Genomic DNA, 15,882 nt, shown 5'->3' with positions numbered 1-15,882 from the left:
TACATAAATAAAATTTATAAAACAGTACACAAAAAAATATCTGTTTTAATTTTATAGAAATACATCAAATCTATAAAATGCCATTTTCAACTGTATAAATCATTCATTAATTCACAGTTGCCACAGAAACATCAAACTAGATATGATTTATTCTATAAATGTCTAACATACTTTTACAACCTTTTACAACCTTTGTTTTGAACACAAATTCCAGATTTGATTTGATAGAAATACATAAAATCTGTAAAATGCCATTAAAAGAGGTATAAATCAATAACTAATTCACTGTTTGTCACAGCAACATGAAACTAAGTATGAGTTATTCTATAAATGTCTAGCATACTTTAACATCCTTTTGTTTTGAGTAAACATTCAAGTTTTGATTTGATAAAAATACATTAAATCTATAAAATGCCCTTTAAAGCGGTATAAATCAATAATTAATTCACCGTTTGTCACAGAAACATCAAACTAGGTATGATTTGTTCTACACATGGTTGATGATATTACTAGTTTATCTAGCGTGTCCTGCGTTGCATATAATCGATGCGGTTGGTATCATTGCTCCAATGTGTACCTAACCATAAACATCAATGCCTTTCTTAAAATCAATACACAGAAGTTTATATTTTTAAATCTGCATATTTAGCTAAAAGAAATCCAGGTTAGCAGGCAATATTAACCAGGTGAAATTGTGTCACTTCTCTTGCGTTCATTGCACGCAGAGTCAGTGTATATGCAACAAGGAGAGCGAGCACACATTGACACGGTGACAGGTGCGCGCCATAAGGAGCAGCCTGGTGATCTAGAGGCCGGAGAGCGAGCACACATTGACACGGTGACAGGTGCGCGCCATAAGGAGCAGCCTGGTGATCTAGAGGCCGGAGAGCGAGCACACATTGACACGGTGACAGGTGCGCGCCATAAGGAGCAGCCTGGTGATCTAGAGGCCGGAGAGCGAACACACGTGACAGAAATGGCATCTTATAGATGTTATGTATTTCTATCAAGTCAGACCTTGAATGTCGACTCAAAGCAAAGGTTGTAAAAGTATACTACACATTTATAGAATAAATCATATCTATTGTTATGTATCTGTGACAAACGGTGAATTAGTTATTGATTTTTACAATTTTAAATGACTTTTGGCAAATGTCTGAATGTTTGATTAATATCTGTTGAATGTTTGATGAATGTCTGTTGAATATCCGAACGTGTGAATATAAAACCAACTTTACCTTGGTTTCCATGTTTGGGCGTGTTGTCACTTTCTTGTTCGGCCGTAGATGGCTATTTGAAGAGATCCAGAAAGGCTATTCAAGAAATGTACACTGCTCAAAAAAATAAAGGGGGCACTTAAACAACACAATGTAACTCCAAGTCAATCACACTTCTGTGAAATCAAACTGTCCACTTAGGAAGCAACACTGATTGACAATAAATTCCACATGCTGTTGTGCAAATGGAATAGACAACAGGTGAAAATTATAGGCAATTAGCAAGACACCCCCAATAAAGGAGTGGTTCTGCAGGTGGTGACCACAGACCACTTCTCAGTTCCTATGCTTCCTGGCTGATGTTTTGGTCACTTTTGAATGCTGGCGGTGCTTTCACTTTAGTGTAGCATGAGACAGAGTCTACAACCCACACAAGTGGCTCAGGTAATGCAGCTCATCCAGGATGGCACATCAATGCGAGCTGTGGCAAGAAGATTTGCTGTGTCTGTCAGCGTAGTGTCCAGAGCATGGAGGCGCTACCAGGAGACAGGCCAGTACATCAGGAGACGTGGAGGAGGCCGTAGGAGGGCAACAACCCAGCAGCAGGACCGCTACCTCCGCCTTTGTGCAAGGAGGAGCAGGAGGAGCACTGCCAGAGCCCTGCAAAATGACCTCCAGCAGGCCACAAATATGCATGTGTCTGCTCAAACGGTCAGAAACAGACTCCATGGGGGTGGTATGAGGGCCCGACATCCACAGGTGGGGGTTGTGCTTACAGCCCAACACCGTGCAGGACGTTTGGCATTTGCCAGAGAACACCAAGATTGGCAAATTCGCCACTGGCGCCCTGTGCTCTTCACAGATGAAAGCAGGTTCACACTGAGCACATGTGACAGACGTGACAGAGTCTGGAGACGCCGTGGAGAACGTTATGCTGCCTGCAACATCCTCCAGCATGACCGGTTTGGCGGTGGGTCAGTCATGGTGTGGGGTGGCATTTCTTTGGGGGGGCCGCACAACCCTCCATGTGCTCGCCAGAGGTAGCCTGACTGCCATTAGGTACCGAGATGAGATCCTCAGACCCCTTGTGAGACCATATGGGGCAGCAGCGTAGCCTTGTGGTTAGAGCGTTGGACTAGTAACCGGAAGGTTGCGAGTTCAAACCCCCGAGCTGACAAGGTACAAATCTGTCGTTCTGCCCCTGAACAGGCAGTTAACCCACTGTTCCCAGGCCGTCATTGAAAATAAGAATGTGTTCTTAACTGACTTGCCTGGTTAAATAAAGGTTAAAAAAAAAATTTAAAAAAAAAAAAAAAATATGCTGGTGCGGTTGGCCCTGGGTTCCTCCTAATGCAAGACTATGCTAGACCTCACGTGGCTGGAGTGTGTCAGCAGTTCCTGCAAGAGGAAGGCATTGATGCTATGGACTGGCCCGCCCGTTCCCCAGACCTGAATCCAATTGAGCACATCTGGGACATCTCGCTCCATCCACCAACCCCACGTTGTGCCACAGACTGCTTTAGTCCAGGTCTGGGAGGAGATCCCTCAGGAGACCATCCGCCACCTCATCAGGAGCATGCCCAGGCATTGTAGGGAGGTCATATAGGCACGTGGAGGCCACACACACTACTGAGCCTCATTTTGACTTGTTTTAAGGACATGACATCAAAGTTGGATCAGTTGTAGTGTGGTTTTTCCACTTTAATTTTGAGTGTGACTCCAAATCCAGACCTCCATGGGTTGATAAATTTGATTTCCATTGATAATTTTTGTGTGATTTTGTTGTCAGCACATTCAACTATGTAAAGAAAAAAATATTTAATAAGAATATTTCATTAATTCAGATCTAGGACGTGTTATTTTAGTGTTCCCTTTATTTTTTGGAGCAGTGCATTTTGAGTGCATGGGACCACACTAGTTCGGTTCGCCTAACTGACTTCGGCTAGACGCAGGCCGAACTGACGCATGCGGACGCATTTACCCTGTCTTACACAATTTGTTACACACTGTTATGGTGATGATTATAGATATGTCTGTGGAGGAGGAATGGCACATGGATGAATTACACTCCTGATGGTTTCTTCCCCGCTGCTTTGAGCAGGGTTGCCAGGTCCATATGAAATAACAATAACCTCTCAAAAACCCTCCCACAGGTTCAGAAAACTAGGTCAACATTTCTGTTGCAGCAAGAGATGATTTGACACATTTCTCTAATAAACCCTTTTCCCCAACAACGTTAGCTAGCGAATTAAGAAGGAATATCGACGTAATTTGTAACGACAGAAGAAAAGTTTTCCATGAAAATGATTATTATTGGGTGCTTAATAATATGCTCCATGACATGGCAACCCTGGCTTTGAGGTAAGCACACGCGCCGATGACGTCAATGTCAGATCACACCTTGTACACTGTGTGATCTAAACAGTTGCTGACGCGTCTCTCTCAAAGCCTGTGATTGGTCAGAAAGGGGTCGCCCCGGTCGAATAGGACGGGAGTGGTGTGTCCCAAGTGCTGCTATTGGTTGTCGAGAGAGCGAGCGAGACAAAGAGAGAATGAGATAGTGAGAGAGAGAGTTCATTGTGAGGGCTCAAGCGCACACTACACAGAAAAACTTTGTTTGCTTCTCGTCTTTGACAGCAGAAGAAGGCTACTATAAAGTAGCGGAGAATGTCAATTTCCATATGGAATTCCATATCTGCGCAGTAGGCTACATCTCCTCAGAGCCTGAGCAGGTGTCAGATTTTACTGCGTTCACTTGCTGAAGGGGTAAGAGTTTATAATCTCTATGATGCTGTCACGCAGCAAATCCGCTTGACTAATAGCTCATTGATTTTGTTGTGCAGGTAACGTTATATGTTGATTTACAACATGTCATGCTATTTTATAAGCATTATTTGTACGTTATTGGTAGGCATACTATAAGCAAATATGTTCGATCGTGAAACATCTTGCGGCCCGCAGCAAACTGTTCGCCAAAATGCGCGCCTATGGAGCAGATTGCGCTTCGCTGCTGGGTGGGAAGGTCAATTATAATTCCAGGCATAACTAGGCATTCCCGCATTTCAGTGGCTGCCCCTGTGACTGTCAAGCATAATAATGATTGTTGGTACTTGATGTAGGCTATTATCTATGATATTCATCAAGTTACTCATTATGTAAACAATTGGTCATTTTATATACTACTTATAATTACATGATTTTACACTAGGTTTACTAATCTTAGCGCATCAGACAGTGTCATGCTTCATTGTATCTGTGGCCAGCCCTGTGTCTATGAAAATGAAGCCATGACCTCCGCCTGATAGACACCACCCTCTCTCATTAAACGTTGCTTTGTTTAACCTTTGCTTTCACTTTTTTCTGTCAACATCAGTGTTTCAGACAGTGCCAGTGTTATACTAATACAAGTGCCTTGTAATATAGTTGAACTGTAAGATAATGTCTCACTGTTGCTTAGTAACAACACAAAGGGCCTCAGTCCAACATCCACTCTTTATCCCTTGTTGGAGTCAACAACCAGCTTTTAAACGTTCTGTTCTCCCCTCCTCTCTCTCTCTCCCTCTTTCCCTCGCTCCCCCCATCCCCTCTCTCTCTCCTTCCTCTCCCTCCTCTCTAAGCAGGCTTAAACTGCATGTGTGCGTGTGTTTCCTTGACAACCTACAGAGTGTCTTTGGCTACATCCCAAATGGCACCCTATTCTCATGTAGTGCACTACTTCTAACCAGGACCCAGAGTGCACTATATAGGGAATAGGGTGCTATTTTGGGATGCAGACATTGTGTGGTCTGAGGCTCAAGGATAATGCTGTCATCCCACAAACAGACTATCTAGGTTGCTGGGCAGTTGCCAGCCCAGGTCAGGGGCTAGCGACATTTAGCTAATGATTGATGTCTGTTTGTTTGCAGGTGCTGACAGAGTTGTCTTGGAATCCCTCTATTCTTTCAATCCATCTCTCATCAACCTGATCCCTCCTACTACCTCATCCCTACCTCTCTCCTCCTCACCCCTCCATCTCCCCTCTCTCAGAGGGTTATGGAGGACCCGGAACCCCCCTCTGTGGTGGATGGTCCGTCCCTGCTCTGGCAGCCTGAAAAGAGGCGAAGCAGGAAGTCGGGATGTTCCAACATCTTCGCGGGGGTAAATCTGCGTCAGCTGAGACGGCTGTTCCATGTGGCCGGGGACCGGGACGCAGAGCAGCGGGCAAGACTGGTGTGGGGCAGAGAAGAGCGAGACAGAGGGAGAGAGGGAGGAGGGGAAGAGGAGGAGGAGGAGGAGGAGGGAGAGCTGGATGCAGGGCTGGCCCAGGCGTTGGTGGGGTTCAGGGTGAGAGCCAGAAGCAGGAGTGGTATCAGGACGGAGGGACACAGAGAACCCAAGTTGCTGAAAGCATTTGGACACCTCAGGTAAGAGAGAGAGGAGGGATAGAAGGGAGAGAAAGGAGTTAGAGACAGATGGAGAGAGAGAGCACAACGAGAGAAGGAAAGAGGAGACAGAGAGACAGATAATTAAAGAGAGTGGAAACCAGGTCAAGGGTATTTGGTCTGGCATCAACAGACAGATCAGCTCAAATCCTTTAACTACATCCTCCACCTGACTAGATAGACTCTCCACATTTAACTTACGTTTAACTGACAGATCGATTAGATTAGTGGTAGTCAGGCTTCTAATGGTCTCTTCTTCTATCCCATGTCAGTGTTTGCACATCTGAGGCCCTTATGTATCAAGCATCTCATAGTAGAAGTGCTGATCTTGGATCAGATCCCCCATGTCCATCTAATCTTATTCTTTGTGATCCAAAAGGCAAAACTTGATCCTAAATCAGCACTACTACTTTGAAAGCTTTGATACATACAGGCCCTGAAGCAACCGCATAGGTAGAAGCAGGGTTGGGCCTAAAATACCACTTCCAGATATGTTTCCACTGTGACTTTGTTTTAAAGAGACGTCCCTCTCTCCTTCCCTCCCACTTTCCCTTCTCTCCTTCCCTCCCACTTTCCCTTCTCTCCTTCCCTCACACTTTCCCTTCTCTCCTTCCCTCACACTTTCCCTTCTCTCCTTCCCTCACACTTTCCCTTCTCTCCTTCCCTCACACTTTCCCTTCTCTCCTTCCCTCACACTTTCCCTTCTCTCCTTCCCTCACACTTTCCTTCCTTCTCTCCCATTTATGCTTTCCCTCCTCTCCTTCCAGGATTAAGGAGGGTTTGGACCACCCTGAGGAGGACAATGAAGAGGAGGACCCCAGTGATATTGGAGAGCTGGACCCCCTCCCTGGAGGGTCGACAGGTGCAGAGGGGGGCGCCCAGTTGACGGACGCACAGAAGCCCTCAGAGAGACCCCATCTGGAGAGGCTGGGGGCTGCGACGAGGCAGGAGGGAACCAGGGACCCAGAACGCTACCTCCATCGCATTCTACACTGAGCCAATGGAGAGAAATGAGCGCTGGCCTGCTGAACTTAAAACATGTCGTAAAGCTGCTCTGTGATTGGTCCTTTTTCCATTCCCACCAATCAGAGCGAGGTGTCGTTCAATACAGAGTTGCCATGTGTGGAGTTAAATGAAGTACGTTTTCGACCATACTGTCAACCTAACCTTACTTGTCGAGACGTTGTCACTTTAACCAAAGGAAGGGAGAGAACTGGCAACATCACAATGACTGTTTGAGAGCATTATCAATCCTGCTCAGTCACTGTTCACTGACTGATCAGAGCAGACAGACCGATCTACAACACTATCGGCAGGTGACTATGGCTGTGTTCGAGAGCATCAAAACGACTGCAGGCGACTGTCGAATCCCCTTGCATCAAATAACTCATCATTTGTAGTTCAGTCGGTCAGTTTGCCCATGATACATTGCGGTTTTGATCCTCTCGAACACGGCCTGTGTGTGGTCCAAAAATCCCAAAGGCATGGACTTCGTAGAAAAGCCAGTAACACTAGAAATGGTTCTCTCTATAACAAAGCTATACCTGGTAGATCGCCTACAACTAAACCTGAAAGGACTTGGACAGGTGTAAACAACATGGGAAGACATTTACACAGCATTAACTGTGATGTAAAACACGGGACAGTTATCACTCTGTACTGAAAGTGGTCCAACAGTGGACTAATGAATAAAACTAAGATTTAGTTTGAGTGAACTATCCGCTTAAGGGTTATGGTTGACACATAAACATGCAAATCAAAAGTAGTGCACTAGGGAATAGGGCTCCTTTTGGGACAACTCCATAGAAAGGGAGTTTACTAAGCCCATCATATAGACTCCATTCCTTATAGGAAGATATATCATCATCTTTGACATCCACACAAGGCACAGAGACAAACAGACGGAGGGATATGAGTTCTCTTCCTTTTGTCCTCAGTCCTCCTCGTCTTCCTCAGTCATTCTCAATACCGTCTGTGTCCGTTGGGGGTAGGAGGGCGGGGGGCGGAGAGACTCCTCACTCGTTTGCCCTTTACACACATATATTTGACGTACACACTTGCTCACTCCTCCTCCTCCTCTACCACCAGGTGAAGAAGGGTCTCCTGCACTGGAAGCTCTGTGTGTAAGACTCACTGTTGGCCCTCTGTGGTGCTCTGGCTGTTTCTACTACAACTGGCAAAGTAAACTTGCCTATATGTATTTGTGTGCATAGGTTTGTCTAACAAATAGATGAATGTCCTCACCAAATAAAGTGAGGGGGAAAATAAGAATAAAGTCTTCTCTCTAAATAAAAACACATTTATCAAAACAAACGAGAAGATACATGGTATTAATGTAATACAGTTTTGTTATAATCTTTCATTAAATATATTACATACAAATTATACAGTGCAAATGTCACAATACATTTCAGGTCAGTTAGAATCTGTGGCAACAGGAAGTCCTGATAGTGTGTTTTCAAAAAAACGTGTCCATCTTTCTCCCACAAGAATGAAAAATTATAAAAAGAATTACCAGAAATCAAAGTAAACAGAAGCAATGGGAGACATCTTAAATGTATTTGACTACAGAATGGCGGAGAGGAAAATCTGATCTACTTTTCCCCTGTTATTTTCAGAAAGGGGGAAAAGTAGTCGTTTCTCCAAATGTGGCCCCCTAAAACGTCAACGCGCTGCAGTACCTTGCAGTTCCTCATCTGAAGACAAAGGGGGCAGTAGAGAGCCATGAGAGCAATGAGTCCGCATGGCTGCTGCTGTCCACAGAGTGGCCGTCATAAGGAATGCAACACCACCTCTCACCCAAACTGGGGGAGAGAGAGAGAGAGGCTTTAAAACTGCAGTGGCTGAGTTAAGTGTCTGTCTCCCAAATGGAACCTTATGGGCCCTGGTCAAAAGTAGTGCACTAGGGAATAGGGCTCCTTTTGGGACAACTCCATAGAAAGGGAGTTTACTAAGCCCATCATACAGACTCCATTCCTTATAGGAAGATATATCATCATCTTTGACATCCACACAAGGCACAGAGACAAACAGACGGAGGGATATGAGTTCTCTTCCTTTTGTCCTCAGTCCTCCTCGTCTTCCTCAGTCATTCTCAATACCGTCTGTGTCCGTTGGGGGTAGGAGAGGGTGGGGCGGGGGGCGGAGAGACTCCTCACTCGTTTGCCCTTTACACACATACATTTGACGTACACACTTGCTCACTCCTCCTCCTCCTCTACCACCGGGTGAAGAAGGGTCTCCTGCTCTGGAAGCTCTGTGTGTAAGACTCACTGTTGGCCCTCTGTGGTGCTCTGGCTGTTTCTACTATAACTGGAGGCATCTGGACCAGCTGGAGGGGGGTCTTACTGTTCTTCAGAGCCTGGCTGAGGTTCAGGATCTAGGCCACCAGAGAGGGGGGTGAGAGTGAGACCGACAGGTTGGATACTCTCCATAAGGGCATGACATCTGTGATGCATTGTGGGTCAATTGTGACTGACTGATCTACAAAGAATGAGACGTTATTTCTACATGGTTATTTCCAAGTTAACTTCAATTAACAGCCCAACATTTATTAGCTTCAATCACTGAACACGACCGGCGCTTATTAGAGCCAGGCTTCTATTTCCTTAATGCGCACAGCTTTTGCCCAATAAAAAGGTTGAGAAGACTACCACGCGGTTTATTGTGACCAGTATAAACAGAGTAACACATCCATCGCAGGTTAGACTTGCAGAGACTAGACTGCCTAGTAACCCCAGAGTTCATGTTTCTGCACCATTCTCTCGCTCCTTCAGTCTCTCGTATCGGCTGTAGTTGAGCCGACCACGTCAAACCACACTGCTGTCTCATCCAATGACGTTACTCACCGACTTTCACTTGTAAACAATTCATCTAGACCCGGCTTTTATTTGCTGAAATGTGTGCCGATTCCCAGGCTATTAAAAATGGACAGGCGGCGTTTTGAGACTCTGTGTTTAATTGAAGTTTTCCTGGATATATTATTTAAAAAGAGGCATGGTGTATTTAAAACATACCTGTCCTCTCATAACAGCTATCTGCCTGTGGAACTGCCCTCTGTCGAAGCCTGGGTCTTTCTGCAACACACAGGTCAAGGGTCAAAAATAATCAAAATAGAAACACCATCAAAGATTGGATAATCAATTCTGTTTGAAGTTGTCTCCCTCCTCCTCCTCACCTTAAACAGTTCGTACAGGTCTTCCTCCAGATCTTTGATAAAGTTGGGATCAGCCAGTTTGGGAAGAACCAGCTCTCTTATCTCCTGGGAGAATGGAACCTTGGCTTGGGACAGCCACGCCCAGTAGAACGGGTCTACGATTGGTCAAAAAATTAACAAACTTTAGTGAGAAATGCAATGATTGGTCACAGAGAAGGTGCATTTCTATAGGGGGCTCTGTGATTGGTCAGTGGGAAAGTGCATCTCTACAAACTGCTCTGTGATTGGTCAGAGCATCTCTACAAGCTGTTCAGTGATTGGTTGAGGAGGCAGAAGGCGATGCTTACAGGCTCTCCAGGAGTCGGGGTGTTTGAGAGGGAAGGCCAGTCCATTGTCTATAGCAGCTAGTTGGATGATAGGATCCTTCACTACTACCCAGTCTGTGTCCTGGACAGAGAGAGTGGAGCGGAGAGGAGGGAGAGAGGAGGGGTGATAGACAGGGGGGTAGACAGAGAGGTGGAAAGAGAGCACTCTGAGTCAGACATAAGTGCATAAGAGTACACCCCCCCCCCCGAACAGACACCGAAAAAGGAACACACACACAAGGTTTCAGTGCCTGTTCTGGTGTGTGGGTGTGTGTGTGCTTACCCGGTTTCCCTGGTCCATGGGACAGTCATATTTTAGAAGCCAGTTATCGTTTCCCCGATCTGTGGAGACAGAGAGAGACAGAGAGGTGTTAGAGTTTAATGCACCTTCCACATCACTATTTCACATATTCACACAGGTGTCAGCCGGCCTGCTTGTCCTTCTTCACCGTCATTGCCTTGGTTACGTACCTGTGTTCCTGATGATGTAATCGAGGACCACCAGCCTCTCAAACTGTAGTTGCATCTGTCTATTGGTGTTCTCTGGCAAGGGGTCTGCCTCAAACCTCCGCAGCCAGAAGTCTGCATCCTTAAAGCCCTCAACGAAGATCTGGAACGAACCCAACTGGAGGACAGGAGGGAGAGAGCGAGAGAGAGAGAGAGAGAGAGAGAGAGAGAGGGTGGGAGAGACAGAGAGAGAGGGTGGGGGAGAGAGAGCAGAGAAAGAGAGAGGGTGGGAGAGAGAGAGAGAGAGGGTGGGAGAGAGACAGAGAGAGAGAGAGGAGGGTGGGAGAGAGAGAGAGAGACAGGAGAGAGAGTGGGAGAGAGAGAGAGAGAGAGAGAGAGTGGGAGAGAGAGAGAGAGAGAGAGAGAGGTGGGAGAGAGAGAGAGAGAGAGGGAGAGAGCAGAGAAAGAGAGAGAGTGGGAAAGAGAGAGAGAGAGAGGTGGGAGAGAGCAGAGAAAGAGAGAGGGTGGGAAAGAGAGAGAGAGTCATCAGAGAGGAGAATGGAGAAGTTTTAGAGAAAGTCTCAGGATTCACTTTAAAAACCCTTCATCCTGCATTTCCCTCTGGGCGGCCTGTAGTTCAAGAATAGTATGTGAACTAAGTAATGTACTATAAAGGGAATAGTGTACCCTTTGGAACACAACCAGGAAGCAGCAGATGTACCTTGGGAGAGGCCGATCCTGGGAGAGAGTCCCAGGGTACCTTCTCCAGAGCCAGAGAGAGAGGACTTGACCCGAGAGCGTTATAGTTAAACGAGACTGGCCAGAGACAACCTAGAGGAGAGATGGGGTGGGGGGCAGAGAGGAGAGGAGAGAGGAGAGGGTGAGAGAAGAGAGAGAGAGAGAGAGGAGAGAGAGAGAGAGAGAGAGTGTGTGAGAGAGAGAGAGTGTGAGAGAGAGTGAAGGAGAGAGAGAGAACCCTGAGAGGATCTCCCAGACCTGTGTGTACCTGCGAGAGAGTGTGGGAACCACTACCTTGGCCCCGGGGACTGTATTTAGTTTCTGAGAGAGAGGCTTCAGAGAGACTGGGTTCAGTGTGTGTGTCTAACCCCTCCCTACCTTGGTCCTGGACTATGTTAGACAGACAGAGAGAGTCCACCAGACTGGTCATCATAAATCTAGAGGAAATCACAGATCCTAATGGAGAAGTTTTAGAGTAAAGTCTCAATTAAGGATTCACTTTAAAAACCCTTCATCCTGCATTTCCCTCTGGGCGGCCTGTAGTTCAAGAATAGTATGTGAACTAAGTAATGTACTATAAAGGGAATAGTGTACCCTTTGGAACACAACCAGGAAGCAGCAGATGTACCTTGGGAGGCAGGCCGATCCTGTGGAAGTGTTGTCCCACTTTGGGTACCTTCTCCAGAGCCAGCCTCTTACCCCTGGACTTGACCCGGTCTATAGCGTTATAGTTAAACGTCTCACTGGCCAGGTACACAACCTAGTGGAGAGATGGGGTGGGGGGCAAGAGAGTGGAGAGAAGGAGAGGGTGAAGAAGATGTAGAGAGAGAGGACAGGAGAGAGAGACAGAGAGAGAGAGAGTGTGAGAGAGAGTGTGTGAGAGAGTGAAGGAAAGCAAGAGAGAACCCTGATGCAGGATCTCCCAGTACCTGTGTGTGTACCTGCGTGCCTAAGTGTGTGTGTCTAACCACTACCTTGGCCCCGGGGACTGTATTTAGTTTCTGATCGCACAGGCTTCAGACAGACTACCCTGGTTCAGTGTGTGTGTCTAACCCCTCCCTACCTTGGTCCTGGGTACTATGTTAAGCTCTAGTTTCTGGTCCACCAGACTGGCCCCAGCCTCAGACAGATAACCCTGGTTCAGTGTGTGTGTCTAACCCCTCCCTACCTTGGTCCTGGGTACTATGTTAAGCTCTAGTTTCTGGTCCACCAGACTGGCCCCAGCCTCAGACAGATAACCCTGGTTCAGGACTAGACAGTCCCGTCCAAAACAGCAGGGACAACACAGCTTCTGGAGCCACTTGGTCCACTTTGGGTTCAGCTGACCATAAGGCTCCTCGTTCTTAGGCTTGAACACACCGATGATCTTCTACAAAGAGAAACAGAGAGTCAGAGAGAGAGAGATTTAGGTGGGCATTTTCTAATTGCAAACTCACCTGTGCTGTGAACAAATGTAACATTGGTAAAAGATGGGATGAGTGAAGTTACAATATGCAGAGGAGACAGGGAGAAATTTCTCCACAGGTGCTGCATGTTAACTACTACCATGCTTCATACTGTACCAACACTGTTCTGTTAACTACTACCATGCTTCATACTGTACCAACACTGTTCTGTTAACTACTACCATGCTTCATACTGTAACACTGTTCTGTTAACTACTACCATGCTTCATACTGTACCAACACTGTTCTGTTAACTACTACCATGCTTCATACTGTACCAACACTGTTCTGTTAACTACTACCATGCTTTATACTGTACCAACACTGTTCTGTTAACTACTACCATGCTTCATACTGTACCAACACTGTTCTGTTAACTACTACCATGCTTCATACTGTACCAACACTGTTCTGTTAACTACTACCATGCTTCATACTGTACCAACACTGTTCTGTTAACTACTACCATGCTTCATACTGTACCAACACTGTTCTGTTAACTACTACCATGCTTCATACTGTACCAACACTGTTCTGTTAACTACTACCATGCTTCATACTGTACCAACACTGTTCTGTTAACTACTACCATGCTTCATACTGTACCAACACTGTTCTGTTAACTACTACCTACTACATGCTTCATACTGTAACACTGTTCTGTTAACTACTACCATGCTTCATACTGTACCAACACTGTTCTGTTAACTACTACCATGCTTCATACTGTACCAACACTGTTCTGTTAACTACTACCATGCTTCATACTGTACCAACACTGTTCTGTTAACTACTACCATGCTTCATACTGTAACACTGTTCTGTTAACTACTACCATGCTTCATACTGTACCAACACTGTTCTGTTAACTACTACCATGCTTCATACTGTACCAACACTGTTCTGTTAACTACTACCATGCTTCATACTGTACCAACACTGTTCTGTTAACTACTACCATGCTTCATACTGTAACACTGTTCTGTTAACTACTACCATGCTTCATACTGTAACACTGTTCTGTTAACTACTCGACTGCCACAGGAGCATGTTTCATGGCAGAGCAGATATCTGCGCTTATACACACAGGGTCGCTACAATACTATAGACAGACCTGGCTGAATTCCGGTAGACAATGTGCTTGTTTGGAATTACACATACAGGAAGTGAAATCTGGTGGATTCCCCCACACTTCCAAAGTCCACAGAGACACTTCCATTTTTAACCAACAAATGTGACCGCATCGTGGAGTTTCAGATGATGATAAATGTTGGGTAAGTTGCTACTCGTACTAGGTCTATGTCTGTGCACCAAGTCACCATAGTTTGCTTCTCCCTCATGTTTCTATCCAAAGATTAGATTTTGGTTAGAATTCTCTAGACTGGAGCTCAATCAAATAGAAAGAGCACTATTTTCCATCCCAACAAACCTCGTGACAATTCATCATTATTACCAAGAGTGTGTGGGTGATTACAACCCCATGAGTTCAGCGCAACAATGACTGATTGCCGATGCAGACGGATAGACTGTGTTGCGTGAAGCTGTGTGGGAGTGTACATGTGTGTTCCGGCTCTGGTCAAAAGTAGTGGACTATATAGGGAATACAGTGCCATTTGTGAGTCATTTGTCCCTGCGTTACACAGACACACACAAAGTCTATCCGCGAGTCGAGGCCAACACATGAGAGTGAGTAGAGGGCACTAGGCTCCTCAGCTGGTGTTGCCACAGTGACACAGCTGTTCCAGATAAGAGATTGGCTAGACTGTAACTGGGTCAACTCTACTGTATGGAAGTACAGTCAATAAACAACACCAGAACGGGGCCACATTGGAGAGAACAAACAGGACAATGGAGGTTGAAGTTAGACACCTGTTTCCCCGGGCGGTTTCTCCGGTGGGAGGATATATTTACAGGTCAAACTGAAGGAAACAAACCAGAGGCCTTGTCCACTTTTAGAGTACAAAGTGAGATGGGAGGAATTTACCTGCAACAGTGTAGCCTTCTGGACAATAAAAAGACGCACAAGACATCATTACTCAAGGATGAGAACTAATGGACTTGTCAATCTCCTTGATGTCATTCATAAACAATAAAACAAAGTGTCGTACTTATCTTTGATATATGCTAGCTAAATATGACGACATGCAATCCATAGCTGTTCAGGTGACCTAGCTAAATCGATCGATTGTGATCTCCTTTCAATGCTTTTCACTCTTTCTTACCCCTTGTGAATCTTTGACAAAGTAGCTGCCGCTGGATCCCTGGTAGATTCTCTCCGGATAGATCCCTTCGTCGATGGCGCGTTCCGCCTTGCGGATGATCTCTCGAAACTCGGGATCCTCCGAGAAGTCGTTTCTATGCGTATCCCGCGGTGAACCTCCTCGGTCCCGGTCCAACAACGGCTGTCTCTCCCGGCTGCGCTCCGGACTCCCGGCCGGGATGCGAACCACCGAGCCCGGCGTGCCTCCAAATCCGCCCCGGGGACTGGTGGGCTCGGTGGGGCAGAAGCTGAAGTCGTTGGAGTCCCGTAGCGGGGAAACCAACGGACTAGTTTCGTCCATACCGGGGTACGCGGAGGAAAGATGGGTAGAGAGAAAAGGGGGAAAGACGAAGGGATGAGCTTTTGTGTTCAGGATATTTACCGATAATGTAACGTCACTGTTGTCAATAAAAACAAATCAGCTGACAGTCAGCTTCCGGGAAGAGGCGGGCCCAGTTGGTGATTGTTGGAGTGTTTGGCCAATCAGAGCTATCATCCGGCCGTCAAGGTTCTTTGTACACGCAACTACTGGCTGGAGTCTTAACACCCCCTTGAAGCACGTAACAAAAAAGTGCCACACGATTTAAATACAAGGCAACGAATCAAAACTCTTTATAAATCAGTGGTATTCAAACGTTTTCATCCGGGACCGATGTCCATCAGATTTTCCACCAATGCTCCTTATATGACACATCACTGTACTCTTCTGTAAACTGGCCGTATCTGTGTACCAGTCGCAAGACCCACTGGTTGATGCTTATTTATAAAACCCTCTTAGGCCTCACTCCCCCCTATCTGAGATATCTACTGCAGCCCTCATCCTCCACATACAA

At 46.1% G+C, this 15,882-nt stretch overlaps 2 protein-coding genes across 4 annotated transcripts; one reads left to right on the top strand and one right to left on the bottom strand.

The window, feature by feature from the left end:
- The first annotated feature begins 3,759 nt into the window (after positions 1 to 3,759).
- Positions 3,760 to 7,363, top strand: avpi1 (arginine vasopressin induced 1). Its single transcript, XM_042316229.1, has 3 exons — positions 3,760 to 3,983; positions 5,123 to 5,620; positions 6,406 to 7,363. The coding sequence occupies exons 2-3, from the start codon at positions 5,250 to 5,252 to the stop codon at positions 6,632 to 6,634; spliced, it is 600 nt and encodes a 199-aa protein (XP_042172163.1). The 5' UTR covers positions 3,760 to 3,983; positions 5,123 to 5,249; the 3' UTR covers positions 6,635 to 7,363.
- A 205-nt stretch (positions 7,364 to 7,568) lies between these two features.
- On the bottom strand, positions 7,569 to 15,511 carry pi4k2a (phosphatidylinositol 4-kinase type 2 alpha). 3 transcript variants are annotated; one of them, XM_042316228.1, is made up of 10 exons: positions 15,012 to 15,511; positions 12,513 to 12,713; positions 11,973 to 12,104; positions 10,631 to 10,784; positions 10,443 to 10,501; positions 10,142 to 10,241; positions 9,816 to 9,949; positions 9,655 to 9,714; positions 8,920 to 9,017; positions 7,569 to 7,780 (listed from the first exon to the last, which is right to left on the bottom strand). In XM_042316228.1, the coding sequence occupies exons 1-10, from the start codon at positions 15,348 to 15,350 to the stop codon at positions 7,717 to 7,719; spliced, it is 1,341 nt and encodes a 446-aa protein (XP_042172162.1). In that variant the 5' UTR covers positions 15,351 to 15,511; the 3' UTR covers positions 7,569 to 7,716. The 3 variants fall into 3 exon arrangements, with proteins under 3 accessions (XP_042172162.1, XP_042172161.1, XP_042172160.1); XM_042316227.1 differs by lacking the exon at positions 7,569 to 7,780 and adding an exon at positions 12,408 to 12,449 and having other exon boundaries at positions 7,922 to 9,017; positions 12,555 to 12,713; positions 15,012 to 15,509; XM_042316226.1 differs by lacking the exon at positions 7,569 to 7,780 and having other exon boundaries at positions 7,922 to 9,017; positions 15,012 to 15,508.
- Positions 15,512 to 15,882: the final 371 nt, after the last annotated feature.

Source organism: Oncorhynchus tshawytscha, unplaced genomic scaffold (genome assembly GCF_018296145.1).
Source record: "Oncorhynchus tshawytscha isolate Ot180627B unplaced genomic scaffold, Otsh_v2.0 Un_contig_2871_pilon_pilon, whole genome shotgun sequence".
Classification (NCBI taxonomy): Eukaryota; Metazoa; Chordata; class Actinopteri; order Salmoniformes; family Salmonidae; genus Oncorhynchus; species Oncorhynchus tshawytscha.
This window is presented reverse-complemented; position numbering and strand designations above follow the sequence as displayed.